Source organism: Mus caroli, chromosome 14 (assembly GCF_900094665.2).
Source record: "Mus caroli chromosome 14, CAROLI_EIJ_v1.1, whole genome shotgun sequence".
NCBI classification, from domain to species: Eukaryota; Metazoa; Chordata; class Mammalia; order Rodentia; family Muridae; genus Mus; species Mus caroli.
This window is the reverse complement of record NC_034583.1, coordinates 112,353,712-112,376,966: the sequence shown is the minus strand read 5'-3', so window position 1 is coordinate 112,376,966 and position 23,255 is coordinate 112,353,712. Positions and strand designations below refer to the sequence as shown.

General features: G+C 39.9%; 1 protein-coding gene across 9 annotated transcripts in view; it reads left to right on the top strand.

The window, feature by feature from the left end:
• Nalcn (sodium leak channel, non-selective) overlaps positions 1–23,255 on the top strand; it is a 317,664-nt gene that overhangs the window by 253,912 nt on the left and 40,497 nt on the right. For all 9 annotated transcript variants that reach the window (XM_021181515.2, XM_029469212.1, XM_029469211.1 and 6 more), the window contains 5 exons: positions 17,202–17,303; positions 17,725–17,794; positions 19,527–19,618; positions 19,702–19,824; positions 23,145–23,201. In XM_021181515.2, coding sequence (XP_021037174.1) covers positions 17,202–17,303; positions 17,725–17,794; positions 19,527–19,618; positions 19,702–19,824; positions 23,145–23,201 — 444 coding nt within the window. The remainder of the gene's footprint in view (positions 1–17,201; positions 17,304–17,724; positions 17,795–19,526; positions 19,619–19,701; positions 19,825–23,144; positions 23,202–23,255) is intronic.

Sequence of the window (23,255 nt, the reverse complement as noted above, 5' to 3'; positions counted from 1 at the left end):
CAAAGCTTCTGTAAGGCAAAAGACACCGTCAATAAGACAGAAAGGCCACCAACAGATTGGGAAAGGATCTTTACCTATCCTAAATCAGATAGGGGACTAATATCCAATATATAAAAAACTCAAGAAGGAGGACTCCAGAAAGTCAAATAACCCCATTAAAAAAATGGGGCTCAGAACTAAACAAAGAATTCTCACCTGAAGAACACAGAATGGCTGAAAAGCACCTGAAAAAATGTTCAGCATCCTTAATCATCAGGGAAATGCAAATCAAAACANCCCTGAGATTCCACCTCACACCAGTCAGAATGGCTAAGATCAAAAATTCAGGTGACAGTAGATGCCGTCGAGGATGTGGGGAAAGAGGAACACTCCTCCATTGTTGGTGGGATTGCAAGCTTGTACAACCACTATGGAAATCAGTATGGTGGTTTTTCAGAAAATTGGACATAGTACTACCGGAGGATCCTGCAATACCTCTCCTGGGCATATATACAGAAGTTGTTCCAACCGGTAAGAAGGACACATGTTCCACTATGTTCATAGCAGCCTTATTTATAATAACCAGACAAAGTTTGGAGCTGAGATGAAAGGATGGACCATCTTGAGACTGCCATACCCAGGGATCCATCCCATAATCAGCCTCCTAACACTGACACCATTGCATACATTAGCACGATTTTGCTGAAAGGACCCAGATATAGCTGTCTCTTGTGTGGCTACACCAGGGCCTAGCAAACACAGAAGTGGATGCTCACAGTCAGCTATTGGATGGATCACAGGGCCCCCAATGGAGGAGCTAGAGAAAGTACCAAAGGGGCTAAAGGGGTCTGCAACCCTATAGATGGAACAACAATATGAACTAACCAGTACCCCCCGGAGCTTGTGTCTCTAGCTGCATATGTATCAGAAGGTGGCCTAGTTGGCCATCAGTGGAAAGAAAGGCCCATTGGTCTTGCAAACTTTATATGCCTCAGTACAGGTGAATGCCAGGGCCAAGAAGTGGGAGTGGGGGGAGGATGAGGTGGGGAGGGCATGGGGGACTTTTGGGATAGCATTGGAAATGTAAATGAACAAAATACCTAATTAAAAAAGTAGGAAAAAATAATTCTGATTTCTTCATCTATTACTAAGGATCTTTTAACATTTCTGCTGGAAATGTTTATACACCATGTGTTTGCAGTGCCTGTGGAGGCCAGAAGAGTTCATAAGTTCCCCCCTGACTGAAGTTAAAACTGGTCATGAGCCTCCAAGTGTGTGCTAGGAACTGAACCTGGGTCCTTTGCAAGAGCAGCAAGAGTTCTTAACTGCTCACATATTTCTCCAACCCCATATAGCCACCTTCAAATGATCTTGAAAGCATACTATTTTAGTGCTACTCTCTCAAATATGTCTTGAAATGAAGTGTCAACAAAGAAATCAATCTGACTGCTTACGCATATCAGACATTACAATAAATAGTGTTATGATTCACACCAAGTGTGTAGGTGTTTGGAACATCAAGAATGTTGCATGTATTAGAGAGAGAGAGAGAGAGAGAGACAGAGAGAGAGAGAGAGAGAGAGACAGAGAGACAGAGAGACAGAGAGACAGAGAGAGAGAGAGAAAGAAAGAGAGAGATGTGTTTGTGTGTGTGTGTGTGTGTGTGTGTGTGTGTGTGTGTGTGTAAATGGCATAAAGTGGTATGGCTGATAAAGTCAATAGGCACTTTTGTATGGCAAAGTAGTCTACAAATTTGTTGTAAGTGGAAGGAGGACTCTTCTACCAAGTCCATTACTAGGAAAGATCATGACAGCATCTTTCCATAATGTATATTACTATGGCTTGGGATCCATGATGAGGAAATACAGCAAAGTGTACACAAGGTGAGAAGCTATAACTTTATAACAGTGTCTGAAACTTGTGATAGAGATAATATGTTCTATCTCATGAAGACACATTCCACTGTGTTCTCTCTATCCATAGATGGCATCCAGGCACAAAAATCATGTGTGGTTTACATTAGCTTTTTGAGTTGAGAATAAATATTGCTGGGGCTTGGGTATTTGCAATATGATTAGGTAAACATGAATGGTTTCATGTAAAGAGACAGCCTGAGTTCCAAAGTGGCTGTGCTCTGATGAGGTGGTCATTCATCTCAGTGTCACCCTTGGAGTAGATGCTATGAGTCTGATTTGGACAACTCATTATGATTTCCAAGATACCTAGTCAAGCTGACTCTATATTAGCAAGTTCAAGGCAGGGATCTATAGATTTGCTGATACACTTACTAGGAAGAGAAACATCTATCAAATAAGGACCTACTTACAGAGTAAATAACCCACTTTGAGTCTAGTTCAGAACTTTCCTAATGTTCCTCCACTGTTACATCTGCCCTTCATCAAATCTGCTGTGCTTGGGATGCACATGCCTGTGCTCAAGTATTCAACTTGATTTCTTTCCTGGAGATACACAATGAGTCCAAAGGTGACCAGTTAATGACTCTGTGCCCTGGGTGCCAACCAGCAAGCCAAGACCAAAGTTGCCAGTGAATGACTCTGCTCTTGGAACCCAGCAAGCCAGCCATGGTCAGAGAATCTACTGAATGACTCTGTTCTAAGGATATCTCATTACTTTGAGGCTGAAAGGGGAAGGAGACATAGGCCTCACCTTCTTTACATTCTTCATGGTCAATGTTGGCTGTCAACTTGGCAGGATCTAGAATCACCTAAGAGACAAACCTCTGGTCATATCTGTAAGTTCTAGATTAGAATAACTGAGGTAAGAAGACCCACCTATGTGTGAGCAGCACACTACCGTGGGCTGGTCCTGGACCATAAGAAGGGGAAGCTGCTGAACACCAGCATTCATCTCTCTCTCTGCTTACTGGCTGCAGTTGCAGTGTGAACAGCTGCCTCAAGTCTTGGCCACCATGACTCACCTGTCATGGTGGACTATACTCTACACATGAGCCATAAAATATCCCTCCATCCTCAGATTCTGTGTCAAATATTTGGTCTCACCAATGTGAAAAGTCACGAATGAGCACTCTTTTGAGGAATTCATTGCCTCTCAACTTTTATCCATTCCCTTCTTCCTCCCTCCCAGTTGATGAGGCCAGAAGCACCCTCAGGGACTCTGAGTCAGCCAATTGAAAGGACAGGGCTTTTCCAAGAGAGTCCCATTGGACAGTCCTTTATTATTTGTCTGGGTGACAAATGATCTAAAGCCTCCCAGGAAATCATTTCATTTACAGTTAGGCCTTGCAAAAACATTATGTCATAAGGTATATGTGAACATGTCATTTGAATCGAAAAAACAAATAACACTTTTTCTGAGATCTGATCAGTTTAACAATGAAAAGTGACTTAATGGGTACACAGTGTCACAAAAAATGAATGAATTAGATGGGTGGATTAAAGCATGTTTTCAAAAATTCTATCCTGTCACATATATAAACAATGCTGCAAGGGAAATGTTAACAGGTTTTTTTTTGTTTTTTAATATTCAGAACTTTGGGGCTTTTATTTGGAAAAAAGTATAATACATGAGGAAAAAAAATCTTTAACTCTCAGGAAGTATAGACCCTCCCCCCGCAACCTTTCCAGACAGTTGTATAATTTGGAGATAGCAAAAGCCAATAGTATTACACTACATCCCAGAAAAGCATAAAATAAAAGGGCCTTGGCTATATGTCACATTGTGGATTTCAGGAAATACATGGCTACAGCTTGGAAAATTGTAGGATATTTTAATGTAAATTTGATCTTTACAAAAAGCATTTATATTTTCTGTTCTATAAAAATGTCCTTACTCCTCTGAGTACATGAGAGCATAGGTCCCATCATTTCCAGAAGACACTTTCACTCCAGTCCTTGCCAATTTGTGGCTCTCACAAACAGATCCCCTATAAAAAGCCATCCTTGGCAGCATGAGTCTGTAATCCAAGTGCTAAGAAAACAGGCTTATCTCTGGACCTTGCTGGTTAGTCAGCCAAGTCCAGTCAGGTTCAAACAGAGACCATGTCTCCAAAGGCACAGTGGAGAATGACTGAGGAACTACCAGACATCAATCTCTGTCCTGCACATGCACATACTTGCACATAAACCCATATGTACAAGTATATTTATACACGTACACATGTGACTTTTGTCTTAAAGTCCATTTATGAAGTTTTATATTTACTGACTTATGTATGTTGAACCACCCCAACCCCTCTGTGATAAAGCCAGCTTGGTGATAGTGGATAATCATTTTGATATATGTCTTTATTTAGTTTATAAATATTTTATTGAGGATTTTAAAATCTATGTTCATCTGGGATTTTGTCCAATAGTTTTCTTTATTTTGTGTTTTTATCTAATTTTGGTATTGGAGTCATATTGCTTTCATAAAATTAGTTTGGGATTGTTCCTTCTGCTTCTTTTCTTTAAATAATTTAAGAAGAATTAGCTATAGATATTCTTTGAAATTCTGGTAAATTTCTGCTTGAATCTATCTGGGCCTGGTCCTCTTTTAATTGGAAGGCTTTTTTATCACTATGTCAACCCCTTCTTTAGTTATAGTTCTATTTAGGGTTGTTACTCTCTTCTGGATTTAATTCGGTTGGTTTAGATACAATTTGTTCATTTCTTTTAGATGTTCTAACTTAATGGAGTGCAAGTTTTTAAAGTATTCATGTCTGTTGTGATGTTTCTTTGTACATTTCTGAGTTTATTAATTTGGTTTTATTAAATCTCTCTTTCTCTTTGTTCATGGGGAAGGGTCTGTCTATCTTGTTTACCTTCTGAAAGAACCAGCTCTTAGACTCCACTGATTCTTTTTTTATATTTCCAATAGTTTCTGCTCTGATCTTTCTTTTTTTTTATTGCCAACTTTGGGATTTAGGTTTGGCTTGCTCTTGTTTTTCCAAATTTTTGAGTGGCATCATTAAGTCATTTATTTGTGCTCTTTCTGAACATTTAATGTAGGTACTTAGAGCTATAAATCTCCCTCATAGGACTGCTTTTAATGTGTCCCAGAGGCTATGTTGTGCTTCGTTTTCATGACCAGAGAGACTGATCCTGCAGTCCGTAGTGTAGATAAATGAGCTGATTGAAAGAGCCTGGAGCTAAGAGGGTGCATTCTAAGTGTAGCAGCCTCCTTCATAGCCATGTTAAGTTCTTTGGGTGTAGGGTCTGGATTTGCAGCCCTGAGTAGCCCTGAGTGCTACTTTGGCTACAGTTCTCCCTGGACCTACATTTCAAAATATGACTTAGCTGGCTTGGATGCTGCTATTCAGCTCCACCAAAGATCACTCCCTCCAAAGTCCTGAGAGCTTTTCTCAGTCCAGAGGAGGGGGTTGTATGTTTTCAAAATGCTGATACCTCTGCTGAGGCTTGCTCTCTAATTCAAAGGCCCCAAATCAAGAAAAAAATGCACTCTCATTCTCAAAAGCTTCAATGGCTATAGAAATATCACACAGCAAAAACAAAAACAAAAAATCATTAAACGCATATTCCAAAACGTTCTGTTCTTTTATGGTTTGCCACAAGTGCCTCATTAGCCAAGACAGCTTTATAACCTAGGCAAATGATCAGCTTGCATATTTGTACCCTGATATTTGATTAATGGCACTATGAACTTATAGTAATAACTATTATTGAAAGTCTAAAAATACTCTTTATTCTCTTTAGTTAGACTGCAATGAAGTGTGCGAAGGGTAATATGTAGCCCTGCCTTTGTTCTTGGTTTTCATTTTAAAGGCATCATTTACATTTTTAAGTTTGTATATCATATGTGCACCTGGTGCCCGTGGAGGCCCAACAACAGTATAGGATCTCCTAGAACTGATTGTGAGCTACCATTTGGATGCTGGGCATTGTACCCAGATTCTGTGAAAGAACAACCAGTTTTGTTTTCTTTTGTTTTTTTTTGTTTTGTTTTGTTTTTTTTTTTGTGTTATTTACATATTTTCTTTATTTACATTTCAAATGTTATCCCCTTTCCTATTTCCCCCTCCTGAAAATCCCCTATCCTCTCCCTTCATCCCCCTGCTCCCGAACCCACCTACTCCTGATTCCCCAACCCACCTACTCCTGATTCCTGACCCTGACATTTCCCTATATTGGGGCATAAAGCCTTCATAGGACCAATGGTTTCTCCTCCCATTGATGGCCGACTAGGCCATCCTCTGCTACATATGCAGCTATTGCCATGAGTGCCACCATGTATTTTCTTTGATTGTTGGTTTATTTAGTTCCAAAGATCTCTGGGGGTACTGGTTAGTTCATATTGTTGTTCCTCCTATAGGGCTGCAAACCCCTATAGGAGTTTTGGGTCCTTTCTCTAACTCCTTCATTGGGGACCCTGTGCTCCATCCAATGGTTGGCTCTGAGCATCCACTTCTGTATTTGTCAGGCACTGTTTCTTAACAACTGAGCTACCTCTCTAGCCCCTTAAGACAGATTCTTTTTCCTAAGTGTGTCCCTTAGTTACTCATTTATGGCGGATTTCTGTGGCATCTCCTACATGCCATGGAATTGTAGTCGTTTTACTTTCTCCCATTTGGCAATTTCTGCTTTCCAATATACTGTTTTTTCTTCTTTTATTAGATATTTTTCATTTACATTTCAAATGCTATCCTGAAATTCCCCTAAACCCTCCCCCGACCCAGCTAGCCAACCCACCCACTCCTGCTTCCTGGCCCTGGCATTCCCCTATACTGGGGCATATAATCTTTGCAAGACCAAGGACCTCTCCTCCCAATGATGGCTGACTAGGCCATCCTCTGCTACATATGCAGCTAGAGACACGAACTCAAGTGGGACTGATTAGTTCATATTATTGTTCCCCCTATAGGGTTGCAGACCCCTTCAGCTCCTTGGGTACCTAGTTCCTCCTTTGGGGACCCTGTGTTCCATCCAATAGATGACTGTGAGCATCCACGTCTGTATTTGCCAGGCACTGGCATAGCCTTACAAGAGACAGCTATATCCGGGTTAGGGTTAGGGTCTTTTTTTGTTACTGTCTTATTTTGTTTGTTTCTTTGTTTTTCAAGACAAGGTTTTTCTGTGTAGCTCTGGCTGTCCTGAAAATCACTCTGTAGACCAGGCTGGCCTCAAACTCATTGGCACAGGGGGAATTTCCTAAACAGAACTCCAACGACTCAAGCTCTAAGATCAACAATTGATAAATGGGGCCCCGTGAAGCTGAAAAGCTTCTCTAAGTTAAAAGACACCATCATTAGGACAAAGCAGGAACCTAGAGATTGGGAAATAAAAAACTTCAATAACCCTATACTCAACAGAGGGATAATACCCCAAATATACAAAGAACTCAAGAAATTAACCTCCAAAAACCAAATAACCTGATTTAAAAATGGGGTACAGAGTTCAACAGAGAATTCTCAACTGAGGAATAATGAATGGCCAAGAAGCACGTAAAGAAATGTTTAGAGTCCTTAGTCATCAGAGAAATGCAAATCAAAATGACCCTGAGATTTCACCTCACACCCATCAGAATGGTCAAGATAAAAAACTCAAGTGACAGCACATGCTAGCAAAGATGTGGAGAAAGATGAACACTCCTCCATTGCTGGTGGGATTGCCAACTGGAACAACCACTCTGGAAATCAATCTAGAGGTTCCTTGGTATAAATTGAAAATAGTTCTACCTGAAGACTCAGCTAATCCATCCTTGGGCATATCCCCAAAAGTTGCCCCACCATAACATAAGGACAAGTGCTCCACTATGTTCATAGCTGTAATAACCAGAAGCTGGAAAAAAAAGATGTCCCTTAACCAAAGAATGGATAGAGAAAATGTGGTTCATTTACACAATGGAATACTATACAGCTATTAAAAATGAAGACATCATGGATTTTGCATGCAAGTAGATGGAAATAGAAAATATCATCCTGAGTGAGGTAATTCAGACCCAAAAGGACATGCATGGTGACTGATAAGTGAATATTAGCTAAATAGTAAAACCTAGGACACAACCCACAGACTATAAGAAGTGTAAGAAGAAGAAAGGCCCAAGTGAGGATAGTTCATTCCCACTTAGAAGGGATAAGGAAATAATCACGTGAGTCAGAGGGAGGGAGACACCTGGGTGGGAGAGGGGAGGGGGAAGAGAAAAGGTGAACAGGATTAGATATGGTGGGGAGGACAGGAGAGAATCTTAGTAAGCGAAGAGAATGAATGGAGATAAGAAGCATCAGGGGGTGGGAGACAGGAGGACCCTCTAGAAAGTACTAGAGATCTGGGAGGCGAAAGACTCTAAGGAATCAATGGGGGCCAAAATGCCCAAAACTCAGGAGAGAGAACTGGAAGAGCTCACCTTCAGGGAAGGGGAGGGTGGCTCAAGCAGAGGACAGGGTTACTAACCCACAGTCAAAATTTCTAAAAGAACTGCAGGGACAACAATGGAGAAGAGACTGAAAGGGGGTCCAGTGACCAGCCCAACTTGCAATCCATCTCATGGAAGGGCACCAAGTCCTATTACTGATGCTAAGATGTGCTTGCAGATGGGAACCTGGCATGGCTGTCCCCTGGGAAGCCCTATCAGCAACTGACTGAGACAGAAGCAGATACTTACATCCAACCTTACACCCAACCATTGGACCTAAGTCTGGGACCCCTATGGTTGAACCAGGGAAGAATTAAAGAAGCTGAAGGGGAGAGGGATCCCATAGGAAGACCAGCAGTCTTAACTAGCCCAGACCCAAGGGAGCTACCAGATTCTGAGCCACCACTAGGAGCATACATGGGCCAATCCGAGCCCCTGGCACAAATATAGCAGAGGTCTGCCTAGTCAGGCCTTAGTGGGAGAAGATGTGCTTAATCCTTGAGAGACTTGAGGCCCCAGGGAAGGGAGAGGTCTAGTGGGGGGTGAGGAGCACTCTCCCAGAGGCAAGGGGGAGGAGGAATAGGATGAGGAGCTGTGGGAGGGGGGACCGAGGAGGGGGCAACGACGGTAATGTAAATAAATAAAATAATAAAATTTGAAAAAAAAAAAGAAGTTGGTTTGAAAAGGCTTAATGGTCTCACAGAATGATTCATCCATACAACATTTCTGGGAAAGGTACAGTTTGGGTATAAGAAGCTGTTTTAATAAGATCTTGCTTTAACTGTTTTTTCTCTGGAATATAAAGTAATAATATAGTAATTTAATAATATATCAGTATGCTTAAAACCCAAGTGTTGGCAGGGCAGAGACAGGTGTATTCAAAGAGCACATTGGCCAAATGAGCATCTACTAGTTCATTGAAAGACTTTATCTCAAGGGCAATAAAGCAGACAATGATAGAGGAAGTCACCAGCACACTTAGATGTATGCAGCACACACCCACATGTGTCCACATGCAACACACACACACCTCAAAAAACACAGCCACATCTTTACATTATATGTATCTAAGTTGGGTTACAAATTTTGAACTACAATCAATAGTTTGGGGCCTATACATTTTATTTGCTGGACTTCAACAGGGCCACCATGAGTTGATTTTCTTTTTTGTTTGTTTATGGCACATTTGGTTCTTTGTTTTGTTTTGTTTTTTTTTATTAGATATTTTCTTTATATACATTTCAAATACTATCCCAAAAGTTCCCTATACCCTCCCCCGCCCTGCTCCCCTACCCACATACTCCTGTTTCTTGGCCCTGGCATTCCCCTGTACTGAGGCATATAAAGTTTGCAATACCAAGGGGCCTTTTTTCCCAGTGATGGCTGGCCGACTAGGCCATCTTCTGCTACATATGCAGCTAGAGATATGAGCTCTGGGGTACTGGTTAGTTCGTATTGTTGTTCCACTTATAGGGTTGCAGACCCCTTCAGCTCCTTGGGTGCTTTCTCTAGCTTCTCCATTGGGGGCTCTGTGTTCCATCTTATAGGTGACTGTGAGCATCCACTTCTATATTTGCCAGGTACTGGCATAGCCTCATACGAGACAGCTATAACAGGGTCCCTTCAGCAAAATCTTTCTGACATATGCAATAGTGTCTGCGTTTGGTGGCTGATTATAGAATGGAAAAGACATGGGTTGATCATGCATTTACATTATCTATCTGTAATAACATTTTAGTGAGTAACAAAGAAATAGGAAGACATAACTAGCTGCTAATAAGGAGTGACATTCTTCCAACTGGAACATAGCTGAATTAAAGAGTGTGTGTGTGTGGGGGGGTACTCACTCTGATTAAAAATACAGCTTTTCCTTCATCTCAGCAAGAGCTCATCACCAGGGCCTTACCCATTACCATCTGCATTGTCTCCACCTTGGATGATCACCTTGCCACCTCAATGTTGTCTGGTAAGAGTCATTTCCAGGAAGTGCCCATTTTCTCTTCTCTTGCTCTCTTATCCACTCCTGAGTTTACATAATTGCCACTGGAAAACTGTTTTCTCATTGTCTGAAGATGAGGTTACATGACATTAACCAACATCTGAATATAGTTTAAAATAGATTACCTTGTGGGGTTCAGAATTTGGATAAAACCTCTCAACTTCAATGCTCTGTGAAGTCATATTGAGATTTCTTGGGTGGTAATTACATTTACTACAGATGTTCTCATGTAATCTAACTTTTCTATAATGAGTGAGAATAATTTGAAGACCCCTAAGCCTTTCTTTCATTACAGAGTGTGCAGGCTTTTCCCACACCCTTGTTCTGGAACATTAAGAAAGAAGACACAGAAACAAAGAAAGGAACGGAGGACCCCTGCTACTGTGTCTATAAACAACTAGTGGTGTTTAAAGGCTAATAAAACTCCAAAGATCCCTCTTATACCCATCATCTTTGGGCCAATTTAAAAATATTTTTGGTGGAGAAATGTCAAGAAAAATAGAGACAATCTCTTAAGACACGATTCTCTGTTCCTAGAAAAGATTATATATGTGGCTGTCATATAAGGGGCATTTGAAATTCCACACCACAAAGGCAATGTGGGGAGGGAGGAAAAGAATCAATCTTTCATATGTTTTTTTCAAAGGCTTGGCAAGAAACCAGGGGTAATATTTTTGCAACTGGGAATGTGTGTTTGCTGAGGAATATTCCCACATTTGAGTCATCATCAGGGGTCCTCATCTTGTTTTACTTTCAAAGGTAGAGAGGGCATAACATTAACCCCAACTGGGAAAAGGAAAATGCCTCTCTATAATTCTCCTCCAGGGAACAGGAATAAAGAGATTACATAGGCCTGCATAATGGCTGGTCTCCTCACTCACACAAGACAAAAGACTTCATTATTTTTCACTAGACAGAGCCTTGTGCCTCTCACTTTCAGAAGCCAGGCAGGCTTGGGGTTTTTGTTGTTGTTGTTGTTTTGTTGTTGTTAATATTAAGCCACTAGATGGACTTTCTAAGAACATCTTTGTTTGCATGGTTTTCCACCAATTCACACAGAAAACTGCACAGCATTCTCAAATTTTCTATTAGAGAAAGATGCAGGCAAGATACTGAAGACCTTGGCTCTTCCACTCTATCTCATAATTCCTCAAAGAAATAGAGACTGTTTGAAGACCAAATTGCTTTCTCTATATGATCAGTTGTGCTTTTTCTCTGAACAGCAAGTAAAAAGACATTTTCTTTCTGAGACTATTTTCCTTGTATCCTTCAATAATCCCAACACATAAAGACTACTGAAAATTTTAAAATAGCAAATTACTTGTCATTAAAGGACATCCATCCCTTAGCTAGAAATATGTGCAGATCCATTTGTCAGGTTATGGGTAGACACTCCTGAATTCTTGAGTCCTTTGCTTGCTTGCCAACAAATTCCTGAAAGATGAGATACATGGGGATTCAGTTTCCAGTGATAGACCTATTTTTAGGTTGAGAGATTAAAATGAGTACAGCTCTTAGAGTCTCAACTTCATTTCCACATTCATGCTCCTCCATCAGTTTGCACAGACTACACAGTTAAAAACAAATTTTCTATTTGTGAGAACCAATATCTGAGGTGTTCCTTTTCTTATTACTGTCTGGTTGTCTTACTCCAACTTGAAATAAAGTTAAGATTATAACTCCTTTAAAAGTACCTATAAAGGCAATCTATTTAATTTTATTTGTAATGACTTTCATTATTCACAAGTATGAAGGGGTCAAACAAAAATGTTTGATCTTTGCAGCATTTCAAGGTTCATTCATCAAGTATTTATGAAGCACTATATTTGTTCAAGGGTTAAAAAAATAATATTCACCAACTTTAAAATACAACCTTGCTTGCTGACTTGGAGCTTTGGGAGTGTGGTCTATGTATTGATCTGAATGACCAAAGAGAATGGTATGAGACAATGGAATATCTTCTGGTAAAAGAATAAGTCAGAAAGGACAAGATCAGGAGGAGGCCAATAAGGCTTTGGAAGTCACACTGAATTTCCCAGTTCATCTTTTTCTGAAAAACAATAGGAAGTTGAAGGGTTTTGCACAGTGGAAATAACTATATTAGATACCTATTTGCTACATAACAAATGACTTCAGAGTTAGAAATTTGAACACTATATTTTATCACTTACCATAGCTAATTCTCTAGCCTCAGGTCTCTGACAAACCTGCATGCACTTAGACCAATAGAGTATTCTTTGCCATTCACATCATTGCAAATAGGAGTCAGATCCACACAAGATAAATTGAGATTCTTGATCAGAACCACTGAGTTATGTTTTACCTTGATTGATTGTCAATTTGATGAGACTTAGAATTATCTAGAAAACAGACGTTTGGTTGTGTCTGTGTAAACAATTTTAGGAAGTAATAACAAAAGTATGAAAACCTACCCTGAACTTGGGTGGTACTCACCATGGGCCAGGGATGGAGACTACATAACAAGATGGAAACTGAGTAAAACATCCTCCATCTTTTTACATCCAATTGATAGAAACATCATTTTCCAGTTAATACTGTTTTCCAAAATAGTAAGACCTTTTACATGTCCAACAAATGTGGCACAGTTTAAGTGTGAATCTGTTTGTTATATAAAGAAACGTGCTAACATGACATCCTTTCTGGCCTGTTCCTTTATCCAAGTGGTCTTGGAACCAAAGTGCTGTTCTTCATGTTGTTTTTCCATCTCTGAGTTCTTACTCCACTTTCTGTTCCAGAGTCATCTCTTTCTATCACAGGGTCTTCCTACACCCATTAGTTTGGCCTCTGTTCTTGTTGTAAAATAAAATTCGAGGGTTCTATGTGCTTTTAGATGAACTAATATATCTACAAAGAAATCATCTCATCTGTATCCTCACCTGTTTCCTATGAGACAATGCTGAAAGACAAGTAGACTTTATAAGCCATGAAAGAGCATGCCTTGAAAAGAGTTTGGCTTTTCAGTTTTAATAGAATCCTGCCATTATACTTGGGTGGGAAGATATTCCTTCATAAAACCTCAAATGCACTTACTGTAATATGCCCCCAACAAATGCCTTTACTCAGATGTGTATTTTACAGTTTGCTAAAAACAATACGAGCTCTTAGTTTTCAGCTAGCAAAGGCTGGCTTTTACCTATAGTTTCTTAATTCAAATGCCATAGTCATGCCCAATGAAAGAAATATGATGTCAGAACATTTAGTTAAACAAGAGTCTCAACTAAGGAGTAATGATGGGGAGTGGGGAGACGACGTTAATTTTAATTTTACACAAGTGTAGAGGAGGCACCACTGGGCAGACCAACCAAAGAGAGAGAGTTAGGGGTAGCAATGCACAGACACTAGGGTGCTGAAGGTAACCTCTCAATGCTGGTTGGATGATGGGGAGGGTAACATGGGTTATATGAGTCTGGTTTCATTGTGCTCATAGTATGTGGGAGCCATAGAACCAGGAATCTCTTCTTCTCAGGGCACAGGAAGTCTCACTCAGATGGAGACGTTCCACTGAAGAACCAAAGCCAGTCAGCTGATGCTGGGTTCCAAAGGATCTCTTGACTTCATGTGTTATAAGTTAAGCTGCTTCTTAATAAGAAACTCACAGTTACTGGGCATTTAATTCTTTCTTAGTAAATACTACTGTGAACAACACAGGGGGGATTTGGTAAAAGGAAAAGCAAAGGTTTGGCTACTCTAACCCTTTTGTGCAAAGGTTTTTGTTTGCAAGATGGAACTGAAAACCAACATCCATGTTCAATGTATGAATCATCCAGAGACCATAATTCTCACGTGTGATGAAACTCCAGTCTCTTCCAATAAAATTGTCTTAATTCCTTAAAATCAGAGAGAAAGAAATGAGTCAAAAGACAAAAAGAAAATAAGGGACTATCTTTCCTGTCACCCTGTGGTGGGTTGAATATGCTTCGCCCATGGGAAGGAGTACTATTTTGAAGTATGGCCTTGTTGGAGTAAGTGTGGCCTTATAGGAACTGCATCACTGTTGGGGAGGGCTTTGAGATAATGCTTAAACTCCACCAAGGGTGGAAGAGATAGTCTTCTTCTGGCTGGCTTTGAATCAAGATATAGAAAGAACTCTCAGTTCTTCCAGTACTATGTCTGTCTGCCTGCCTGCTGCTATGCTTCCTGTCATGTTGATAATGGACTAAACCTCCAAAACTGTAACCCAGCCCCAATTAAATGTTTTGTGTTGTCTCTTATAAGAGTTGCATTGGTTATGGTACTTCACATCAAAGGAAACCTTAACTAAGACACCGTATTAGCCTTTAGCAGTATTGTTGGGAGAAGAGAAAAAAGGGAGCCATAGTAGTTGGGCACCATGGACTCCATGGAGACTTGGCTGCTCTGAACAGTAAGAGAGGACACAGTATGCTTTGCAGAGGCTACCAAGGCCTGCAATCAGCAGGCACAATGGCAACACACTTTCCAGAAAGTGTGTCCATTTACAGCCTGGCCTATTGGACACATAACCTACAATTCTTATAATACTAAGCCAGAGACTATTGCATTTTTCTATTTCCTTTATAGGAAGGCCCCTCAATTTAATCAGACATGTTTTAATTAGGCTGGATATGTTTTGTGCTTTGGGCCCATAGGTCTCAATGACTTAGGTAGAGAATGAGTATCACAATAAAAGAGTAGAAGTTACATGACAGTGGCTGAAGGTTAAACTTTAGCATTTGACCTCTCCCCACTCCCCATCATCACTCTTTAGTTGAGACTCTTGTTTAACTAAATGCTCTGACATCACATTTCTTTCATTGGGCAAGACTATGGCATTTTAATTAAGAAACTATAGGTAAAATCCAGCCTTTGCTAGCTGAAAACTAAGAGCTCATATTGTTTTTAGCAGACTGTAAAATACACATCTGAGTAAAGGCATTTGTTGGGGCATATTACAGTAAGTGCATTTGAAGTTTTATGAAGGAATATCTTCCCACCCAAGTATAATGGCAGGATTCTATTAAAACTGAAAAGCTCCAAGTCAGCAAGCAAGGTTGTATTTTAAAGTTGGTGGGTATTATTTTTTTTAACCCTTGAACAAAGATAGTGCTCCATAAATACTTGATGAATGAACCTTGAAATGCTGCAAAGATCAAATATTTTTGTTTGACCCCTTCATACTTGTGAATAATGAAAGTCATTACAAATAAAATTAAATAGATTGTCTTTATAGGTACTTTTAAAGGAGTTATAATTTTAACTTTATTTCAAGTTGGAATAAGCTGCACACGTGGAGTAGATAAGCCACAGATTTCTGGGGGTCTAGACATCTAAGGGAGAACATCACTTATACTCTAAATAGGTATTCTAAACTGTCTTCATGCTTTCAGTCTATCCTTCAAAAACTCACTCTAGATATTGAAGACTTTGCTTAACTTTTGTTAACTTAACTGAACCTAGAAACACATCTTCTTATGCAGTATCACTGTAGTTCTAGAAATGAGTACAATTTCCATCTACCATTCCACAGATCCCTTGTGTGCTAAAATGTCAGCTTGGGTATATCTCCACAGTGATCCCTGCTCCTTACTAAAGTAATAGCAGGAATCTTTGGCCCCTTTCTTTAGTAATACATATACATTCAGTTGGATTTGTGAGACACCCTCCCAAGGATATACACTATGATTATCTTCCTTCTGATCAGGAGCATTTTTATTGTATGTGTGTTGTTGCACGTGCATTGAAGTTTGAGTGTATGAGTGAACATGTGTGTATAGGTACATGTATATACATATGTGTGTACATGTATATAAAAGATTCCATGCCTCTACCTCCTGAGACCTAGAACTAGAGTTGGGTTGCCATGCCAACTTGGCTGGCATTTATGTGATTTCTGGGGTCTGAATTCCCATCCTCATGTCTGAATAGCTCCCCAGTCTCATCAGATTTTGGACAGAATTGTGGAAGAGGGGGCAGAAAAGTGTAAAAACCATAAATAGTGGATGTCTTCAACAAAATAATATTTTTATGACATGACAGGGCCATTGCACATATGAACTTACAGCAGCTGGAAATGTATGTACAAGACCTACACAGAGGAAGTAAGGGGGGGATTTGTCAGAATGTGACTGGGAGGAGAGGAGGAGGGGCTGCTACCAGGATATAAAGTGAATCAATCAATCAATCAATAAATAAATAAATATATGGTAAAAATTTCTATATGAAAGCACACAAATATATCCTCTCATTAGTATGCAAAATTGTTTTCACTTTTTAAAATGGAAAAATTTATGTATAGCCAAGAAGCATTTTAAAGTACATTTCTTTACGATTTATTATAACATTATAAGTATAAGAATACCACAAAGATCTACACAGTAGCAAGCCAACTACAATCCTAGTGTAGTTGGGGAGGGCCTCATGAACTTCTATCCCTAGCTGAGAAACTACTGGCAATTGATGGCTGCTGAGAGAAGGACAGTAAGCTTAGTTCAGAAATATGGACACAAAAAAGCTACCCATTTTCTAGTAGATAACCCTACACACATTGTACATATAGGCAGCACTAGGTGGATTCAAACAGCTTTTGAGAGTCCATCATTCTAGGGTCCAGGTGGAAAGAAATAAAAGCAAACCTTCCTGGGGGAGCTCATAGAGACCCTGCTGCTGACAGATCCTTATAGAAAGCTTACCAAGGGCAAGGGGGGGGGGTGCTTTCTGTTTATCTTCCAGCTCCTCTTGGTCTTGGACTTCTGCTTTGTGTTTCTGACACAAAGCCTTTAAGGTCATTTTCCTTTATGTGTTATTTTGCCTTATCACTGGTGTTTCCTTAAAATTAATCAGAGCCATGAGCAGTGATGTATTATTCATCCCGAATGCACAAACCATGCATTTATCTAGGGTTTCTTTCTTCTACTAGAGCTTGCACTCGACAGCGCATGCTGAGCGGATCATTCGAGGGGCAGCCAGCAAAGGAGAGGTCGATCCTCAGCGTGCAGCATCACATCCGCCAGGAGCGCAGGTAAATACTCCAGGAAGATGAACTCCAAAGACATCCAGGAAAGGACTTTACAAGAGTGCCTCAGTACAAAGCCTGGGCCTCTACCCTTGTTGGCAAGCAGGCATGGTGAGGACCTAGGTTCCAGCTGCTGGTGGTAACAATAAAGAAATTCCCTACATGATTCAAAGATTTAAAAATCTTTACTTCAAAGATTCTTTCCTTGGTGATAGCCAAAGTCTCACTTTTAAGATCAGAAAGAACAAAAATCTGAAATCTTGTTAGATAGGATCAAAGAGGTGTGGATACACCATAAGCTTTTGCTTTACAAAGGAATGAGTCATTTCTGATATATCAGAAAAATTAGTCTTTTACTCATGATTATTGATTACAAGTGAAAACTTTGTCTTTAGATGCTTTGACAAGTTGACTGTGGTTGTTCTAGGTCACTAAGACATGGATCCAACAGCCAGAGGATCAGCAGGGGGAAATCTCTTGAAACTTTAACTCAAGACGTGAGTTCTAAGCTATGTTTTGGATTTTGGAAACCTGATTATGACTCTATATGTAAATGATTGCTTTAACAGTTCTCATGCCTGAGTTTCTCTATCATCTTTAAATGTGTCCCTATAATGATGAATCAGGACATTCAGAAAGCAAATTTCTTCAGCCAAGTACTAAAAAATAGACCATGAACTGCAAAAATATAGACACAGAACATGCCTCAGCTAAAAAGAATAGCACAAAATTCAGAGAACAACTGGCTTTGAGTTCCTGGCTGCAACTCATACATCTACAACATAACTACTACACCTAAGATGCAGGGAACATTGCAGAAGATGGGGCAGAAAGGTTGTAAAAGACAGGACTGTGGTGTCTGTTGTGAGATCGTGTCTTCTATATTGGACAGGAAAACAACACCAGTGAAATCTCACCTTGTTTATGAGGTAGCATAAACAAGACCTGAGTACAATATCAGTTGACATGCCAACATAAATTGGAGAAATTTTCCAAAGCCCCATACCTAGATGAAGAATCTATAAGCAATCAATGACTGCTTGATTGAAACAGAGAGCCTGTCTTCTCCAGGGATGGTGCCCCTAATTATCCACTGCCAAGTGCTCAGCTCCAAAATCAGACATATACTCAACACTAAATGGGCGCTGTGGGTTGTATTTATATAATCTACTCTCTTATTCCATGTTGTTGTTGTTGTTGTTTGGGTCATGTTTATTGCTTCCTGGTTCTTTCCTTTGAGTGGTCCAATAGAAATATACAGTCTACTTACTGAAGGAGCAAAACGGGTTTGCAACCCCATAGGAAGAATAACAGTATCAACCAACCAGACCCCTCAAAGCTCCCAAGAACTAAACCACCAAGCAAAGAGTAGACATGGAGGGACCTATGGCTCCAGCTAAATATGTAGCAGAGGATTGCCATATCTGGCATCAATGGGAGAGAAGCCCCTTGGTCTTGTGAAGGCTTGATGCCCCAGTGTATGGGAATGCTAGGGCACTGAGGCAGGAGTGGGTGGGGGAGTGGGAGGGGAAGCACCCTCATCGAAACAGAGTGATGGGGGAGGGGATAACATTAAAAAGGAATATATAAAAAAATTTAAAAAGAATCCAGTAAGAACATGGAGCATTGATCCTGGTTCTTTGCTTTGAGTGTCCCAATATAAATGTACACAGTCTAGAAAGAACATGTTTTTGGACATCTGTGTTGGGACACACTCCACAAAGAGAATCATGTAGGCAAGGTTGATCTAAAACTCACTATGTACCTGAGGATTACTTTGAATTTCTAAGCCTTTGGCACAGTGTACCACCATGTTGAGCTTACACATTTCTGGGGCTTTTTGCATACTAAGAAAGAATTTCACCAAATGAACTACAGCCTCAATACTACAAATCCTCTAACAGCCTTGTTTATTCTAATTTTTAAATCTTTCTATCCTTGTCATAATGTCAGCAGTATGGTAGGGCCTGGCACAGCATGAAATTTCAATAAGTATATCTATCCTAAGCATTTTACATTTTAGAGGGAAAACTCAAGTTATCAAGATGCTCATGGCTATTAAACTATATGCAAATGAAACATTTTATATATAAAGGTTATAGCTATCACATGTGTTATAGTCTACATATAGTGTGCATATATAAAGAGCAATGCTGATTTTAATTTAAAAAAAAACAGTCTTTTAGGTCTTTAAAAATCTCTCACTGTACATACACCTTTTATTTCTAGCATTCAAATACAGTGCGCTACAGAAATGCACAAAGAGAAGACAGTGAAATAAAGATGATTCAGGAGAAGAAGGAACAAGCCGAGATGAAAAGGTACTGGTTGTGACCCAAGGGTCTCATTTAAGACTGGCTCTTTTCCGTGGGCTTTTTCTCATTCCATAAATGTCCCCTTGAAGGAAGGTGCAAGAAGAGGAACTGCGGGAGAACCACCCATACTTTGACAAGCCTCTCTTCATCGTGGGGCGGGAGCATAGGTTCAGAAACTTCTGCCGCGTGGTGGTTCGAGCACGCTTCAATGCGTAAGTATGGGCCGCTTAACCACACTCCAACCAGGTATTTGTCCTGAGTCCTGTGAACAGCAGGGTGTTTGTCACAGGAAGATGAAAGGACAGTGTGGTCTTAATGGGGTCACAAAATAAACCATGGGCTAATTAATCATCCTGCGCCTGACCAGGTGGAAAATAAAGGTTTCAAGCGGGTAACTCCCATTGATAAAGCATTTAACAGCTGTGTGTGTTAGTACATGTTTGACAATTGTGTATGTCAGTATTACTAAGTCTCAATTTTCCTTTGAAAGACTTAAATGGAAGGAAAAATAAATGACATGGTGAAGGATATCGTTCAAAGACTTGCACTTTCTGATGAAAAGATTTATTCTAGAACAAAGTGGAAAGAAAATGTTATCTATTGTTTGTATTACTAGTTGTTATGACAAGAAAATCCACTAACCACTCTCTCTACCTAACAAGTATGGAAGAAATGGGTAAGAACCTCTCGTTGGGTAATGCAGGGGGATGCTGCATTTGTGCAGAACCTAAGCCAACTATAGTCAATCAGCCGATAAAAGGAATTTTGTCTAGTGTAGATATCTCCCTGGATGAAGTTTTAGCAGCCTGAGGTTGTAAACCTAAATTTGATCTTCAGCATCACGTAAAGAGCTGAGCATGATGGTATGAGTGCTTGTAACACCAACACTGGGGTGGTAGAGAGAGGCAACTAGCTCCTCGGGCCTCACAGGCCATTAGTCTTAGACTAATTGGTGAGCCTCAGGTCCCAGTGAAAAGTTCTGTATCAAACTACAAAGTGGATGGCTCCCAAAGAATGACACCTGAAGTTCAATTTAGGCTTCCACCTGCATAAGTGGATCCACACAAGTGCACTACACACACACACACACACACACACACACACAAGCATGGAGAAATTATAAAACATTTTACACTTTCCTTATGTTTTTCTTTCCCTGTACACTCACTTAGGTACTTGCATGCCCTTTGTTAATAATTAATATCATATAATATCATTATCTGTTGAGTGCTCAATAGTTTCTAAAAATATTCATATGTTGGAATCTTCTTTTTTTTCAGGAAATAAGTCTTCAATTTATTTCCAACATGAAAATTTAAATCTCAGCTCCATTGTATTAAAACATTGATTGATTGATTTTTATACTTGTTTGTAATTCTCTATCACTAAAAGTACTTTCTGGATTATATATTTTTTTAAGTTTATATATGAGCAGAGCTTTTTCTCTCACATTTGTTGGGCAACATTCATATGTATATATGAAAATACTAAAGGGTATGATATTATTACAATGTATATACATGATAAGCAATGTAATTTTAGCAAAACACAAGCAAGCAAGCAAACAAAAATCTGTTATTCTCCAAACCTTTGTCAATATCTTTCTGTAGAATTGAACAAGAGTGTGCCACGTTTCTTCAGCCCTCTCTAATCATCTGAATCATATGTTTTGCTCCAATTAAAATGCAAATTTTTATTAGATTTTCTTTATTTACATTTCAAATATTACCCCCTTTCCTGGTTTCCCTTCCAAAAACCCCCATCTCCTTCTCCCCTCCCCCTGCTCACCAACCCACTCCCTCCAGCTTCCTAGCCCTGGCATTCCGCTACACTGGGGCATAAAGCCTTCACAGGACCAAGGGCCTCTCCTCCCATTGATGACCGACGAGGCCATCCTCTGCTACATATGCAGCTAGAGCCATGAGTCCTACCATGTGTACTCTTTGGTTGGTGGCATATGTTGAATACCTCTGGTATCTCAAAAAAAATGTGATGATGTTCGGATACAAGACCTTTAAAGAGATAGCTAAATTAAAATGATGTCCTCAAGTTAGTAATAATCTGGTATTTCACTCCTTTCTAAGAAGGGGTTTGGATACAAACCCAAAATGAGGAAGCCCCTGTGAAGACATGTAAAGTGAATATACTCTGCATTGCAAGTAGAGAGGCCTAGAGTGGATCCTGACCCCAGAGGACTCAGGACACAACACTACTGACATTTCTGCCTTGGACTTCCAGCCCCCATAACCAAATCACAAAAGCTTACACCATCTCTAAGTACAATTACTGCATCTTGATGAAACCAATATGAACTGTCCCAACATCACAGGACTAAGGAGACCTTGAAACTGTGACCCTGTATGCCCTCCTGTGATGATTAATATTGGTGGTCAACTTGGTGGGAATTTAGAGTCACCATGGAAATAAACCTCTAGGCATCTATATGGGGTGGCTTCTAGTTGGGTAAACTGAGGTAGAAAGATGCACTCTGTGGGTGGCATCATTTATGGAATTATGTCCCAGTCAGAATAAAAAGGAAGAGGCAAGCAGAGCACTTGCTTTCATCATTCTCTGCTTCTTGACTGCAGGTGCAATCTGTGTCCCTCCATGATGAACTATGACTTTGAACTGTGAGCCTGCATGAGCCTTTCATTTTCTAAGTTTCTGTGGTCAGTCACTGCAACGAGGAAGTAACTAATACACCTCCCCACCAACCAATGAAGACATTTAGGTCTGTGGAGGCTGAAGGTTTTACCCAAGAACACCAGCTAGTATGTGACCCATTCCATCCTGACCATTCAACTCTTCCACTGATGTTCTAGAAATGTCTTCACCATTTAAAGTAGAGAACAATAATTGTAAAGCTTCCCTGAGATTCGACCAGATGAAGAAAGACAGTAGACATTGATCAATGCCCAAGTGGAATTTTCATCTTGAATTACCCTGTTTTGCTGCCTAACATCTAATTACTAATCCCCAGTTCATTTGTTGTACTGTAATTCTCCTTTTGCAGGAAACACAGCTGAATGGGCTGATGAAGACCTTGTTGTAATTGGGAACACGCATTCAAAATCTGCTGGAGCCTCAGTGACAACCATTTGCAGGATCTCTAAAACTAAGCCTTAGGAATCCATCACCCATGAGATGCCATATTAATTTTTACACAGGACCACAGTGAAACAGAGAGTGAAGGACTGTAATTTATGGAGTATCTAGCCAAATAATTATGAAGAACATCTTAAAACTAGTAACACATGCATCTTAAATTGGCATTTTAAACTAAAGCCAAGGTTTAACTTTGTGATAAGCCATGTCAGAAATCCTTGGAGTCTCCAATACAAAACTAAGAATTTGAGAATTTGTTTTATTTTTCTTTTATCCAGTGTTCTCTGCCTTCCACAGTAATGTGCAGTTCCATACGTCATAATAGTCATTTTATAGAAGTTATAAAAAAAGAAGCTCAGATGGAGAGATGCTTGTGATTACTAACACTCTTGTGTTGAAGAAATTTATATGCTGTTCTTTCTTACAGATCCAAAACAGACCCTGTCACGGGAGCTGTGAAAAATACAAAGTACCACCAACTTTAGTAAGCATGACAAGTTCTGTCTTCCCCGTGCATTTGAACTTCAAATATACTATT